The sequence below is a fragment of the Bos javanicus genome, chromosome 11 (assembly GCF_032452875.1).
Source record: "Bos javanicus breed banteng chromosome 11, ARS-OSU_banteng_1.0, whole genome shotgun sequence".
Taxonomy (NCBI): domain Eukaryota; kingdom Metazoa; phylum Chordata; class Mammalia; order Artiodactyla; family Bovidae; genus Bos; species Bos javanicus.
This window is the reverse complement of record NC_083878.1, coordinates 98,275,576-98,290,883: the sequence shown is the minus strand read 5'-3', so window position 1 is coordinate 98,290,883 and position 15,308 is coordinate 98,275,576. Positions and strand designations below refer to the sequence as shown.

General features: G+C 56.8%; 1 protein-coding gene across 3 annotated transcripts; it reads left to right on the top strand.

Moving 5' to 3' along the window:
- The first annotated feature begins 4,478 nt into the window (after positions 1-4,478).
- AK1 (adenylate kinase 1) lies at positions 4,479-14,144 on the top strand. Of its 3 annotated transcripts, none has more exons than XM_061433618.1 (7): positions 4,479-4,584; positions 7,780-7,818; positions 9,348-9,383; positions 9,567-9,730; positions 10,545-10,661; positions 13,465-13,656; positions 13,906-14,144. In XM_061433618.1, exons 2-7 carry the CDS (start codon positions 7,812-7,814, stop codon positions 13,972-13,974), a joined length of 585 nt encoding a protein of 194 aa, XP_061289602.1. In that variant the 5' UTR covers positions 4,479-4,584; positions 7,780-7,811; the 3' UTR covers positions 13,975-14,144. The 3 variants fall into 3 exon arrangements, with proteins under 3 accessions (XP_061289602.1, XP_061289603.1, XP_061289601.1); XM_061433619.1 differs by lacking the exon at positions 4,479-4,584 and adding an exon at positions 5,905-6,083; XM_061433617.1 differs by lacking the exons at positions 4,479-4,584; positions 7,780-7,818 and adding an exon at positions 8,838-9,000.
- The last annotated feature ends 1,164 nt before the right edge of the window (positions 14,145-15,308 follow it).

Here is a 15,308-nt window from a genome sequence, read left to right as displayed (position 1 = left end):
AGACAGTAATGGTGGTGGTGGTGGGTGTATCCGAGGGGCGGGACTCCCGGCAAAGTCATTACATGGGGGAGCCTAGGGATCCACCCGGGAAGGGGATACAGGGACGTGACACACTTCCAGCCCCACGTAAAGGCTACTGGGAATTGGGGTCCAGGCAGAGGTTTCAGGGGGTGCGGGGGGCGGGATTTCTTCCAGAATGCTGTGGTCTCCTGTCTCCCCACCAGTGGCACAAAGGGGGCGCCAGCAGGAGGGAGTCAAGACGGGTTGGTTGCTGGGGGTGGACCCAGTTGCTGGGGGTAGCCCAGTTCAGAATCAGCAAGTAGGACTTTGATGGAAGATGTTGAGAGCAAGAGGCCTGGGGTCCAATCCTCAACCACCCCGTGCTCTTACCTCCTCAGAATAGACCCAGCCGAGACAGGGCCACTCTTGGCCAAACTTAGCTTCCTGAAGCCACCTCATCATGGCCAGCTTTGCTCTGAAACCTTCACTGGCTTCCCACCATGGTCAGGACCAAGTCCACCTCCTAGTTGGGGGTTCAGGGCCCTCCCGTGAACCCTTTTACCTGGGTACCCCTCCTTGTGGGAGGGGGCATCTCCCACCCGCTGCCAACCTCACATGCACTGCTTGAAGCAGCCACTCCAGCTGTTTCCTGCGGATGCTCTGCTGTCTGGCCAGGCCCGCCCGGGGCAGCTCCACACCCCAGCCCCATGTGCTGGACGCGTGGATCCAGCTGTGCACCTCAAAGAGTGGCCGCTTCAGATGTGTCCCCTGATGCCGGCGCACTGGAATTCTTTTTTAGCTAGAGTATTTTCAAATTTTTTTTTTAATTGGTTTCATTCTGTATGGTTATATTTTAGGTATTTTTTTATGTTTTAAAATAACTTGAACTATACAAGCACGATGGGCTTCCCTGGTGTCTCAGATGGTAAAGAATCTGCCTGCAGTGCAGGAGGCCCAGGTTTGATCTCTGGGTCAGGAAGATACTCTGGAGAAGGAAATGGCAACCCACTTCAGTACTGTTGCCTGGAGAAACCCACGGACACAGGAGCCTGGCAGACAATGATGCATGATGTTGCAGAGTTGGATACAACTGAGCTACTAACACAACATACAAACACTGTAAGATAGAAAGCAAGGGGATCACCCAGTTCTGCTCCCTGGTGACAGTCTAATCTTCCAGATTTTTCTTCCATGTACCTTTTTCATTTCCCTCCTTCCCTTCCTTCCTTTTTCTCCTTCCCTCCTTCCCTCCTGCTTCCCTCCCTTCCTCCTGTCTTCTCTCTCTCTCTTTTTTCTTTCTTTAGATTGTAGCTGGGAAAAAAAAAAATCCTGAAACTTTAATATCTCAGCACTGGTGGAAAATCCATAGATCATATGCAAAGGAAATAATGAAAACAGGTGCCTAATATATTTTTTGTTCAGTCTGTAAGATTCAAAAATTTTTTTATAGTGGTAAAAAAAAAACACACATATGATTTACCACTTACCCTTTTTTAAGTGCACGGTTTAGTAGTAGTAAGTATATTTACATTGCGTTTTTTTCCATTGTGAAACAGACCCCAGAACTTTTTCATCTTGCATATCTGAAACTCTAAACCTATCAAACAACTGCTCTGAATTTCCCCTTCCCCTCCACCCCTGGTAACCATCACTCTTTCTGTTTCTACAAATTTGACTGCTTGAGACCCTTTGTATAAATAGAATCATACAATATTTGTCTTTTTGTGACTGGCTTATTTCACTTAGCCTAATGTCCTCATGGAGAAGGCAATGGCACCCCACTCCAGTACTCTTGCTTGGAAAATCCCATGGACGGAGGAGCCTATTAGGCTGTAATCCATGGGGTCGCTAAGAGTCGGACATGACTGAGCGACTTCACTTTCACTTTACACTTTCATGCATTGGAGAAGGAAATGGCAACCCACTCCAGTGTTCTTGCCTGGAGAATCCCAGGGACAGGGGAGCCTGGTGGGCTGCCGTCTCTGGGGTCGCACAGAGTCAGACACGACTGAAGTGACTTAGCATAGCATAGCAGTGTCCTCAAGGTACATCTATAGACGCTTGTTGTATTTAAGAAACGTGTTTCGAAGCCTTTAAGGCAGAAGTGAAAGTCCTGCCTTCACTCAGGGGATCCTGTGCCCACCCTTGCTCTCTTTGTTTTGCTTTAGTTCATCAACTTTAAGATACCATTGATTTGATTATAAGACAGAGCTATTTCAGGGACTTCCCTGGTGGTTACGTGTCTGAGGCTCCACGCTCCCAGTGCAGGGGGCCCGGGTTTTATCCCTGGTCGGGAAACTAGATCCCACCTGTTGCAACTAAGGGTTTGCATGCCACAGCCAAAGAGCAAAGATCCCATGGGCTGAAAATAAGACCCAGCAAAGCCAAATAAATATTAAAGAAAAAAAGTTGAAAAAACAGATACCATTGATTCAATTATAAGACAAAACTATTTCAATGACTTCCCTGGTGGTCCAGTGGCTGACTCCACACTTCCAATGTAGGGCATCCAGGGTCGATCCCTGGCCAGGAACTAGATCTCTCTTGCCACAATTCAGAGTTCACATGCAGTAGCTAAAGACCCTGTGTGTAGGAGCAAAGACAGAAGACCCCAGGTGCCACAACTAAGACCCGGCACAGCCTAATAAATAAATATTAAACAAAACCAATTTCAGAGATGTTAAAATGGAGAAAAAAATTATAGGGCTAGATTTTATGCCACACACACACGTTCAGAATTATTTTCACTCAGGTGGGATAAGATCAATGCAGTTGGGCCCTTAGCCTCTTCCTCTTGCCCCCTAGCTGCATAGACCTCCAGCTTCCCTTCTTTCGCTGACTCTAGGGCGGTTGCCAGGTCCCCACCCTGACTGTCTGTACCATTGCCCCTCCTATCAGTTGGTCTGCACTGTACACCTTCTGTGCCCACTCGTGGGATTCCTAAGAGCAGAGAGTCACACGGATGATTGACATCAATTTGCTTTCCCCAAAGGTTGCGCCCATGCACACAACCACCTACAGCTTTTGAGAGGGCCTTTCAAACAATTTCTAGGGCAGACTCTCTGACCCACGACTCACCCCTCCCACAGATGGGGAAACTAAAATCCCAACGAGTGAGAGCCTTGTCTGATGTCACAGGTGGCAGTGTTGGGATTAGACCCAAGCCTCCTGGTATCCAGGATGCTGTTGTTGCTAAAAAGAAGCCACCCATCTAAGGTGGCCTCACTCTCCTGAGAGTCTTACCCTCTCGCTTAAACACCTTCCATGGCTCCTTAGTGCCTGCAAGACAAGTTCCAGATTCAACCCACTCTACCATCTGGGGCTGCTGCCTTCAAGGTCGTGATATGGTCTAGCAGTCAAGTGCATGAGTTCTGAAGCTACGTGGTCCTAGGCTCTCATCTCTGCTCTGCTACTTCATTCAGCAACTATTGCTGTGTCCCCGTCTCATGAAAACCTCTGGGTAAATACTTCGCTCTCTACCTGGGAACCCCAGGCAAGCTCTTTTACAGCTGTGACCCTCATTTTCCTTGTGTTTAAGGATTGCAGACGTGGTCTGAGTCCAGTGCTCTGCCCAGCACTTGGTGCCCAGTGAGCCTCATTAATGGGAGCTGTTCTTTGCATCAGGACTATCAGTCCCCATCTGTGCCCACAGCATTCTTAATGTCCCACATCCTCAAGCTGGCCTCACTGGGAACTGCCTGGCAGCTGCATGGGGACAGGGCTGTTTTTGTTTTTTAAATAATCTTCTACACTATCACTGGCTCAGATGGTAAAGAATCTGCCTGCCAAGCAGGAGATGCAGGTTTGATCCCTGGGTCAGGAAGATCCCCTGGAGAGGGGAATGGCAGCCCACTCCAGTGTTCTTACCTGGAAAATCCCATGGACAGAGGAGGCTGGCGGGCTACAGTCCCTGGGGTTAGAAAGAGTTGGACACGATTGAGCATGCACACATGCATGCAGCCACTGGCTGCGAGATGGATATGTGGGTGATCTTCAGAGTTCTGGGGAGTTACAGTCCCAGAGAAGCTCTTGAGGCCCCTTCCAACAGAGGAGGAGGAATTCTGGGTGGCTGTTGGCCCAGAGACTTCAGGGCAGGATCTGAGGAGGGGCTGGGGGCTTGTCTGGACAGCAAAGCCCCCAGAACACATACCTTGGTCCCCTCCACCCCGGTTCTGGCCTCTCTCTCTGCCATGGATTTGCTGTGGGATTTTGTGCAAAGAGCCTCTCCTCTCTGGGCGTCAGCTTCCCCAGCGGTCATAGAAGAAGTCTGGTCTGGTCCCCCTGGAGTGATGCAGGTACAGTGGAAGTAACAGAGGAATGAAAACCCCTCGGGAAGCTGCACAGTGCCACCTGGGGGTGCATGGCCTGGCTTCCCACCAGGGCTCCGCTCCGGTCCAGCGCCCCCTCCCTTCCCGGTCCGTTCTCCCTGCCTCCCTCCCTCCCTCCCTCCCTGCCATCACGGAGCGCTGGCTCCCGGCATGCCGCGCGCCGCTGACAGCCTTATAAATAGTCTCCTTTGCGGCGGCTGGCGAGGACAGGGAGGGCACGCACTGGCCCCTGTGCCCACCCTCACCCTTCCCCCAGGTCAGTGTGTGCCCGTGTGTGTGCTTGTGCACGTGTGTTAGGGCGGGGGGCGCCCCTGCCGGGAGTGGGGAAGCTACACGCACCTGGGGGAATTGTGTGTCTGTGCGTGTCGGGGTCTCCTCAGGCTTCGTAAGGCTGTGTTCGTATCCCAGCTTGTGATCTGTAAGTATCTGCCTGGCGGTATTCCCCAGGCTCTGCACTAGATGTCTGTGCCACACTGTGTGTGTCCTGGGGATGGGTGTGTGTGTGTGTGTGTTGCTGTCCCTCCTGGCCTCCGTGACAGTCACCCCTTTGTCCCGCTGGCACTCCTGGGGCTCCAGGTCCCTGCCCTTGGCCCGTCTCAGCTGGGGACCTGGGAGGAGAGCTGTGACTGGGCTCCCTACCCTAGGACCTGGGAAGGGTTAGCCTAGGTGTTGGGAGGAGCTATCCTGGCATGTCATTTTGAGTGCTGGGGGGACAGGAAGCCCCCTGGATGTTTGGCCCCCTGCCCCAGCCTCCTGAAAGGGCAGGGGCTCAGAGGGACCCCTGAGCCAGTCCGTGGGGCCTTTCCTGAGTGCCATTCAGCTACCTACCTGGGACCCTCCAGCAGCAGCTGGACTAGGCTTGGGGACTCTCGCCCAGAGAGGGGACCCCAGCTGCCCAAGGTCACACAGCTGAGTGATAAGAGTTGGGACTTGAACCCTAGCCAGTTGCCAACCACTGAGAAGGCTGCTTCTGGTCAGGAGCTGGGAGGCCTGGCTCTTGCCCTAGTCTTGCCTTGTGATTGAGGTGAAGTCGCGGTCCCTTTGGGCCTCGGCCTTCTGGGCCCCTCAGCAGGCCACCCAGTCATGTGAGGAGTTGCCGTGGTCCTGACCTGGGGGCCTTATAAGGCCTGGGTGCTGAGGCCGTAACCCAACTCTGCCCTGGACCCTTGGCCTCTGTGAGGACTCCTCACAACCCAAGTTATTTTGGACCAAGAAGCGGCAGGTGCCAGCAGGGCAGAGGGGCTTAGGTTACCAGGAGGGGGTGGGGCGGGGTGGGGTCGGGGTCCAGGCCACTCCTCAGGGCGTCACCACAGGCTGTCCCTGGCCAGGAGGACCCTCTCCCTCCCCCACCAGCAGCGGAGGGCCACTGGCAGCTCTTAGCGTTCCTTCAGCACACTCAGCAGGAAAGAGGCTATAGCTCATACCCCATGGGGGGCAGGACGGTCAGCAAGCTGCTGAAGGACCTAGCAGATGCCAGGCTCAGGGCAGCAGAGAACATCGCCCCCAGTGTGACCCCAGCCAGGCCCTGGAGCAGATCTCTCCTCCTCCCCAAGCCTCACTTCCCTCCCAAGACGGCTGTGAGGATGGAGGGAGGCCCCAGCCCCATGCTCAGCCAGGGCCAGGCCCGGAGGCGTGGGACACAGGCCTGCAGTACAGCAGAGAGGCCCAGTACAGCGTGGTGTGTGCGATGCTGGAGGCCGGTCACCTGCCAGTATGGGAGTGGAGGGCAGAGTCCAGGAAGGCTTCCTGAAGGAGGTGGGACCTGAACTGAGTCCTCAACAATAGCTCCTTGGGGGAGGGCATTCAGGTGTTGGGTGGAACATTAGCTGGGACCTGCAGGTGGGACACGATCGTGGTGAGTGAGGGAGCTTCAAGCAGCTCAAGCAGTGGCCCCCAGGGGAGAGTTCCCAAGGGGGCCAGATTGCTGGGCTCGGTCAGCTACGTTATAGTTTATTTGGGGGACGGAGGGGGCCTCAGGTGGAAGTCTTTCAAGCAGGCAAGGATGTGGTTTGATGCTTGTCAGAGAAAATCCTGCAGGTTGCCTGGTGGGGTGTGGAGGTGGGGAGGCCCACGGGAGGCCGGGCAGGGGCCAGTTTCCCTGCTTGGAACAAGGAAGTGGCTGTGAGGACACAGACTGGAGGGAAGTTCTGGAGCGAGAGGGCTGGGACGTGCTTGTGTGGGGTGGAGGTGGGTGGGGAGAAGGGCGTTCATGCTGACCGGGGCCTCTGGCTGGGTGATAGAGTACGTGGCTTCCGATGATGTAAGGGCTGTTTAGAGGCTGGGGGTCTCTGGGCCTGTCCAGGGGCTGTGTTTTTGGGAGGCTGGGGAGAGAGGCCTGGGCTGGCTGGGCAGAGATGAGGGTCCAGGGCACCTGAGGCCAACAGTGAGAGGGCAGAGTAGGGGCACCGGGCAGGTGTCCCTGGCAGAAGGAACGCTGGCCCAGGCTTCAGGGTCAAAGGTTAAGGCAAAAAAGTCTGTGGTGGTTGCTGGGAGCCTTGGGGAGGGCTGGGGGGTGAGGAGTGAAGAAGTGGGAGCCAAAGATGTGTCGTGGCAACTCCAGAGAGACTGATGGGAAGGGGAGAGGGAGGGAGACCTCTGAACTGTGGCTGCAGAGGGGTGTGGTCCCAAGAGGCACTGGGCTTGATTGACAAGCTGAGGGGAAAATGGGGTGCAAGGTCCTCAGGCAGGGAGGGGGCAGGGGCCATGTCGGGGTGGAAGGTAGGCCTTCCACCCAACTCTGCTGCAGTACAGCAGAGAGGCCCAGTATAGCGTGGTGTGTGCGATGCTGGAGGCCGGTCACCTGCCAGTGTGGGAGCGGAGGCAGAGTCCAGAAAGGCTTCCTGAAGGAGGTGGGACCTGAACTGAGTCCTCAACAATAGCTTCTTGGGGAAGGGCATTCAGGTATTGGGTGCAACATTACAGGGGCGGGAGCCGGGGAACTCGCTCAGTTGAGAACTGTGCAGGTGTGGACCAAGTACAGACCCGCAGCTCTCTCCCCTCGGGCCTCTGTGTCCCTTTGAGCATCCTGGTCCAAACCCCTCCTAGATGAGGACACCTTCCCACCTCCCGGGCTTTCATCCTGCTCTGGGGAGCGTTGTCAAGGTGTTGGGCAGACGCAAACCCAGGGCCTGTTTTCCGGGACTTGGGAGGGAAACAGTTCAGCAGTTGCAGGAGCCGCTGTTTACGCCTCTGGCTGTCACCCTCACTGTTGGGTAGGTGGAAGGGGCTGCTGCCTGCCCTGCGTGAGACAGGTGAGGCAGTGGAGGCACCCCAAGGAAAGGTGACTTCGGTAATATCTCCCAGCCTCCCAGGCCTCCCCTGCCCCCAGCGGCCCCTCCATCCCCAGAAGACCAGGCCAGGGCCTGGCCCCCACCTTGGGAGGCTGCCGGGGTCAGAGGCTGGATGTCCAAGAAATCCCCCTCACTTGGCTGCCTGTGCCCTTGTCTTGCAGAGCGCTGACTCGGCTGCCCGGATCACAGCAGGATGGAAGGTATGGAAGCGCCTCTCCTTGCCCACTCACAGCCTGGGCCTCAGTGTGCCCATCTGTTAAAGGGGTGTGCATGCGGAGACGGTTTGGAGGTAGCTCTGGAGCTGCCAGAAGGACCTGTCTGGGGGCCTCCAGCATCTTTCTCAGGCCTCTTGGGCCTCTCGCTTGATGTACCAGCTCCAAGATTAATTTTAGAAGGAATGAGGCTTCCTTGAGGCTTCTCAGGGCCCCATAGCTCACCTCCTACACTGGTATTTATAGAGCTGAATCTCTGGCTCTTTCTGGAGGGGGGGCACAGCGCTAGTGAGGGAAGGCCTGCCCTGCGGAGAGGCCCCAAGTGTGCAAATGCCAAGGCAAACAAGGACATGCTCCTGCCCCTCTCCCGGACCAGTGGAGTTGAGTCTTCAGGGTGTCTTGGGCTCTCCTGGCTCCTGCGGGCTGGGTCCTGCAGGGAGACGTGGGCAGAGCGCCCGGCTGGCCCGCCTCCTGGCGACACCACCCATCCCATCCCTGGCACTGGGTCCTGGCACAGGCGGCTCTTAAAGGAGCCCAGTGGGCCTGGCTGCTGCTGGCGCCTGAAGCCGGCAGTCATCCTTCTACCCCCAGGGCTCTGAACATAGGTGCCGCTGGGCTGTGTGGGCGCACCGCCCCCCCACCGCCACTCCCAGGCTTGTACCCTTTCACACGGCCACAGACGATGGAAGCCCATGGAAGTCATTCTAGCAGCTCCTCAAGACCCCTGGGAGCTTGCCAAGCTCATCTCCCCATTGGCACACAGAGCTCCTACTTCCCTGAGAAACGGAGAAGCCCGGGCAGCTTGGAAAGAGGCCCCCCCCCCGCCCCCCGCCCAGTCCCAGCAGGCGCCTGCCTCCAGGCCTCAGTCCCTTCTGTATGGTGGGGCTGCGGTCTGGTGGAGTTCTGAGGCAGAGGTTGAAACGCAAGCTCCCTCCCGCCCTCTCTAAGCAAGGGTTCCATGTGCCCACCACAGCCCTCTTCCCCAGCAACCGTCTCCAGGGCAACATATGTTGTGGTTGCCAACTCCACACTGGTACCGCCTAGGGGAGGCAGGCGATGGGCAGGCCCAGAGCCTGAGGGGGGAAGGCTGGGGGACACAGCAGACCGGGACCATGGGGGCCTGCTGCTCGGGGACAGACCCCCGCATCATGGAAGACTCTAGAGCCAGAGGTGACCCAGCGCCTTGGTCCAGCTGCCCACAGGGAGGGGCCGTGAGGGTGGGCGTCTGAGCCCCTGAGCGTCACCCTCACGGCCTGTGCGGAGCCCGTGACTTCCAGGCCTTGGTCCCTGCGGGTCTCTCCGCCTGGATCAGCCTCACCTCCCCAGCCTGTCCCGGTCTCTGCGTTTCCCTCGCCCCGTATCCCTCGCTCTGGGCTGACTCATTTGCCTCCCTGATGCGAACATGAGCGGTGTCCGTCCCTCTGCCTGGGGCTCAGCACAGGCCTGGGACCTCAGAGGTGCCTCTGGCTCCTTGTCCAGTGACTCACCAAGCTCCGCTCCCCTCTTCTCTCCCACAGAGAAGCTGAAGAAAACCAAGATCATCTTTGTGGTGGGTGAGTCCAAGGCAGGCGGGTGAGGCAGTGAGAAGGGCGCGGCTTCAAAGGCCTCCCGGTGGGAGTCTGGGCCTGGGGGGGCACCCTGGGCTCTGCCCCCACCTCTCTGGGTGGCCTGGGCAGACACCCCGTCCCTGCAGGGGTCCCGTTTCTTGGGGCTTCTGAATGGGTGGGCGCTTGCAGGCGGGCCCGGCTCGGGGAAGGGCACCCAGTGTGAGAAGATTGTGCAGAAGTACGGCTTCACCCACCTCTCCACCGGAGACCTCCTGCGGGCCGAGGTCAGCTCAGGCTCGGCTAGGGGCAAGATGCTGTCAGAAATCATGGAGAAGGGGCAGCTGGTGCCACTGGTGAGTGGGCCCTGGCGGGGTGAGGGTTGGTGGGGGTGGTGGTGGCCCTGCGTGGACGCCAGCCAGCAAAGCCCATGACACACCGGCAGGGCTGACCATGACCTTCCCTGGCCCTGAACCCTCCTGAGAGTCCTCATTGCTGTTGGCATAAAATTCCTTCCAGAAGCTCCCAAGAGCCTCCAGGACCTGCCTGCCGACCCCCTTCAGCGCCCCTCCCCACACCCCCTAGTCTTTACCCCCGGCCCCAGCTCTCCACCCTCCCTGCACCCTGGCCTTTCTATCCCCTCACATTCATCACACTCCTTCCTGCCTGGAATGTTCCTTCTTCCTCAGCTTTCAGACTTTGCTGACTCCCTCAGATTTGGGCCAAGACCCGCCCCCCACTTTAGACTCCCACCCCCCACTTTAGACTCCCGCCCCTGCTTCTTTGCCAGTATATAGCCCATGTCATTCTTGGAAACTATAAGTGAACTGTGTATTGGTCTGTCCCCTCAGCAGACTGTGAGTGTGCTGAGGACAGGGAAGGTCTACTTTGTTCAGAGCTGTGTCCTCAGGGCTCAGACAGGAGGCTGGAAGGAGGGGCCCAATCATATTATCGAGTGAATGAAGAAATGAATGGATGAATGAATGAATGGCCTGATCAATCAGTTAAGTCTTCGCAATTCAGAGAAGGCTTCCTGGAGAGGGCAGCTTGTTTAGGAAATCTGTGTTAGGGCAGAGAGCATTTCTAACTGTGGGCTGGCTTGTGCAGAGGCTCGAGCGGAGCCTGGAGAAGAGGGGCTCGTGACCCCCCCTTCTTTTGCTGCGCCCCCAGGAGACAGTACTGGACATGCTCCGAGACGCCATGGTGGCCAAGGTAGATACTTCCAAAGGCTTTCTGATCGACGGCTACCCCCGGGAGGTGCAGCAGGGGGAGGAGTTTGAGCGGAGGGTAAGTGCAACCTGGGGGTGCTGTGACACAGAGCGGGCAGGCAGGAGCTGCCGTGATGGGCAGTTTTGAGACGAGGGAGAGATAGACTGACCATCGGAGGGTGGCAGGGTGGGCAAGGAGGAAGCCCAGGATGACTCTTTGGAGGCCTTTCTGAAGTCTAGAGGAAAATGAGTAGAAGAGGAGGCAGCAGCTGGGGAGTTCACAAACCTGGCCAAGGGTTCCCATTCAGCTGTTTGAGGCCTTGGGCCAATCATTCTGCCTGTGAACCTCCGTGTCTCCAACTGCAAAATGGGGACAGACAGTATCCTTGAAAAGTAGCATGGGGGTTAGAGAGAATGCACCTTCAAAAGTGGGGCTTGGCACCCCGTGAACACACAGTCAGAGGGGCAGGAAGCAGCATGGAAGGTCAGGGGGTGTGGGGAGAACAGAGTCTGTGGGGCAGGGCAACTCGGAGTACCGTGGGGAGGGAGGTGCAGGCCTGGCTGAGGTCTTGAATGCCATGGGGGGAGTCTAGTCCCCTTCCAGGCACCACAGGAAGTCTGGCTGGACAGAGACAGCCTTGAAGAGGAGGGCTCTGGGCTGCCTGGCATGAATGCCCTCCAGGAGGATCTTCTCCAGGGTGGGAACACCTCACCCAAACACACACATGTACAGGTAGGTGACCACAGGTACATACAAGCACAGGTTCATGTACACACAAGTACCGACAGACACATGAGCACAAGGCAGAGGCGTGTGTACACACGTACAGATACACACAGATGTACTCAGGTATACACAGAGATTGTACACATGTACACACACACAGATGTACACACATAGACACGCCTCTGATGTATGCCAGTATCTCTGACGTCACAGGCCATATGGGGAAACAGAGGAAACTGCGAGTTCTCAGGAGGAGGGCGAGGTCAGCAAGGGTGGATGGGGACTCAGGGGCGGTTGTCAGCAGCAGGGCCATATATGGGGAGGACCTGACATCTTAGGGGGCTGGGGTAGGACAGACTTCCATCTCCAGTGCCCATCTCTGTGAGACTGGGCCATCTTTGGGCTTCCACAGCTTTGAGCCTCACCCAGTAGGAATATACCATATTTCTTAAAAAAATTTTTTTTGGCTGCTCTAGGTCTTAGTTGCAACACACAGGATCTTTAACTGCAGCATTTGGGCTTTTATTTGCAGCTTATGGGTTCTAGTTCCCTGATCGGGGATCAAACCTGAGCCCCCTGCATCAGGAGTAAGGAGTCTTAGCCATTGGACCACCAGGAGTGTCCCAACACTGTATTTCTCGACCTCTAAGAGGCTGAAGGAGCTCAAGAAAGTGTCTATCCTGGCCTGGGACTCAGTTTCCCTATCTGTGAGATGGGGATTGGCTGGGCTTCCTTCGAGCTAGGAGGCCATGGATCCTGAAGTCCGATGCCAGGCAGCCCTGAGCGTGTCCCGATGTACCAGCTTTGTGATGTCACTTCAGGCCGTGACAATCATGTCTAGAAAATGTGGTCAATGAAAGACCCCATCCTTTCTGGGGCTGTTGTGGGTGATATTGTGGGCACTGGACTTGGCACAGGGCCCAGCTCCACTGTGTCCTCCAGCCTCTGGCCACCAGGGGGCGCCTGGGCCTCACTGGAGGAGGACTGGTCGACCTGGTCCTTCCAAACCTCCGCAGATGAAATGCTTGTTCCAATGACAGTGACGTTGTTGAGAACCCCCAGAGCTAAGCAGCCCCTCGCCCCTTCACTCAGCCCTTGTTCCTTTGTCAGGTTTGGTCAGCCCTGCAGATATAAGATGCATCTACCTGCCCTCAGGGGCTCCAGGCCTGCCCGGGAGAGGGATGTTAAGTAAATAACCAGAGGCAAGCCTTCCCAGGTAGCTCCATGGCTCTGCCTGCCAATGCAGGAGCTGCAAGAGATGAGGGTTCCATCCCTGGGTTGGGAAGATCCCTTGAAGGAGGCAATGACAACCCAACCCACTCCAGTATTCTTCCTGGGATCATCCCATGGACAGAGGAGCCTGGTAGGCTACAGTCCATGTGATTGCAGAGTCTGAAGCAACTGAGCACTCACGCACACACTCCTGAGACAAGCTCAAGGCAGAAGTAACGGGGACTGATTGCAAGAAAGTGAAAGAGCGTGTTAGTCGCTCAGTCTTGTCCAACTCTTTGAGACCCCATGGACTATATAGCTCGCCAAGCTCCTCTGTCCATGGGATTCTCCAGGCAAGAATACTGGAGTGAGTTGCCATTTCCTTTTCCAGGGGATCTTCCCTACCCAGGGATCGAACCCGAGTCTCCTGCATTGCAGGCAGATTCTTTACTGTCTGAGCCACCAGGGAGAGCATCCCAGAGAGCTGGGGTCATAGTTGGGGTGGGGGAGGGAGCATCTGAGAAGACTGCCCTAGAGGAATGAGATTTTAGCTCAAATCAGAAGGCGAGCCCTTGGTGTTGAGGGAAAGGGTTTCTGACTGAGGTTCCCAGAACGAGCAGAGACCTGGCGAGGAGGGGATGAGAGCCCGACCACAGCTAGTCATGTGGCCAAAGCCAGGACAGCAAAGGCATGAGGAGCATGAAATGAGGAGGGCAGGTCAGGTGAGCAGTTAGGACTTTCTCCTGAGGGCACTGGGGAGCCATGGAAGAAGTGTGAGCAGGGGAGAGGCAGGGCAGATCGGTTTGAGCAAGCTTCCGCAGGCTGCCTTGGGGAAGGGCTGGAAGGAATGGGTGGGTTTCAGGTGGGCCTCAGAAGTGGAAAGTGGAGGAGAAGGTGGCCCCAGGGGGCAGGAATGGACCTGTAAACAGCACCCTGCCCGCAGATCGCACAGCCCACACTACTGCTGTATGTGGACGCCGGCCCTGAGACCATGACCAAGAGGCTCCTGAAGCGCGGAGAGACCAGCGGACGTGTGGACGACAACGAAGAGACCATCAAGAAGCGTCTGGAAACCTACTACAAGGCCACAGAGCCCGTCATCGCCTTCTACGAGAAACGCGGCATTGTTCGCAAGGTGCGGGTCCGAGAGAAAACCTGGGTCTTTGCCTGGCGTGGCCTCCAATTGCTGTCACCTTGGGACAGCCCTCCTGACTGGGCCTTGGTTTCCCTCACTGGTTGGACAAGAGGCTGCTGTCCACTGTGGCTGGGCTTGGGGAGCCTGGCTTGGCCTCTCAGGGGGGTCAGCCCCCTGCCTTGTGGGGTCCACCCAGCCCCCTCACCAAGCCCCGTAGGCCTCCTGCCCTCATGGCCCGTCTCCCTACAGGTCAACGCTGAAGGCTCTGTGGACAATGTCTTCTCCCAGGTCTGCACCCACCTGGACGCCCTCAAGTAGCCAAGCTGGAGCCCCCTCCCCAGCGAGAGCCCCGCCCCACCCTCGTCCTGACTCGAGGCCTTCCTGGCTTGAGCTCAGCGCCTCCACCCTGCCCGGCTGAGCACAGGCAGAGGAAGCCACTTTATCCTGTTTTCATGGACAGCCGAGCACTAAAGGAGTTTCCAAGGACATTCAGTTTTATTCCTTTTTCTTTGCTTCCATCAGGGTTGATTCACAGGGTGTGGACGCCCCAGCCTTGAGTCCCCAGCCCCTCCCCCTCTGGTTCCTTGTCGGGGCCCCTCTCAACCCACTTCAGCTGGCGCCCCTCTCCTTGCTCCAGTGGAAAATCCCCCTCACACAGGGGTGTGCTGGGCATGGGCTGTGCCAAGCGGGGGGACGCTGGGTGATGGAGGTGGGGTCCTGGTTCTCAGGGGCTCATGGTCAGGCAGAGCTGGGCCCTGGCCTGGCTTCCCCTGTATCCTTGCTGTGTGAACTTGGTCCTGAGCCCCTTAGCTCTGAGCATGTTTTCTGTTCCAAACCGTCACGGGGGACAGGGCTGGAGCAGGCAGCATGGTCATGGGCTGGGGGTAGGGGTAGGGGCTCCCCGGGCAGGGAGGGCAGAACACATCAGCTGGCTGGGTGGGCAGTGAATTGGCCTTCTTGGCGCGAGATGCTCTGAGGGTCTGGACAGAGCACTGGGAATGAAGGGGGGTCATGGTCAAGGGTGCCTCCCTGGAGGTGAGACCTGCAGGATGTCCCACCATGCAGCCCTGGACAGGTCACAACCTTCCCTCCCCGAGCCCGTTTCCAAGTCTGAATTAGGCTCAGTGCTCCTCCCTCTACCCCCCAACCAAGGTTAGGACAAGAACACACCGAGCCAGGGGTGTGAGTGGTCAGTACCACAGCCTGTGGAACCACAGACCAGAGCAGCCTTGGCAGGATGCTTTGGGAATGCCTCAGAATCCCCCAGAATCCCCCGGGAGAACTATCTTCCCTCTTCTGTTCTCTTTCACGCCTTGACCTCATCACGGAGAGCGTCTCCCTTGGTGCTCACTTGTCCCTAACACCTGTCCCAAGCCCAGCTGGCTCCTTTTAAAGCCAAGAGAGTCTCCAGCAGGGCACCCCCGGCTGGGACGGAATCCTGGGTGGGGTGAGGGTCACCCGCGTGTGTGTCCGCTTCTATTTATGGCACGTGTGGCTGGTTTTCCATTTACAGTCATTAGTTAAACTTTCCTTTAAAATAAACATATTTAAGTTATAAAAAGTGAGTCTATTGAAAGAACATGAAATCTGTAGATAATAGTATAGGAGAGAGAGGTTCTAGAAGGCCTGCACCACGAGGCCCCGGGTGGGGT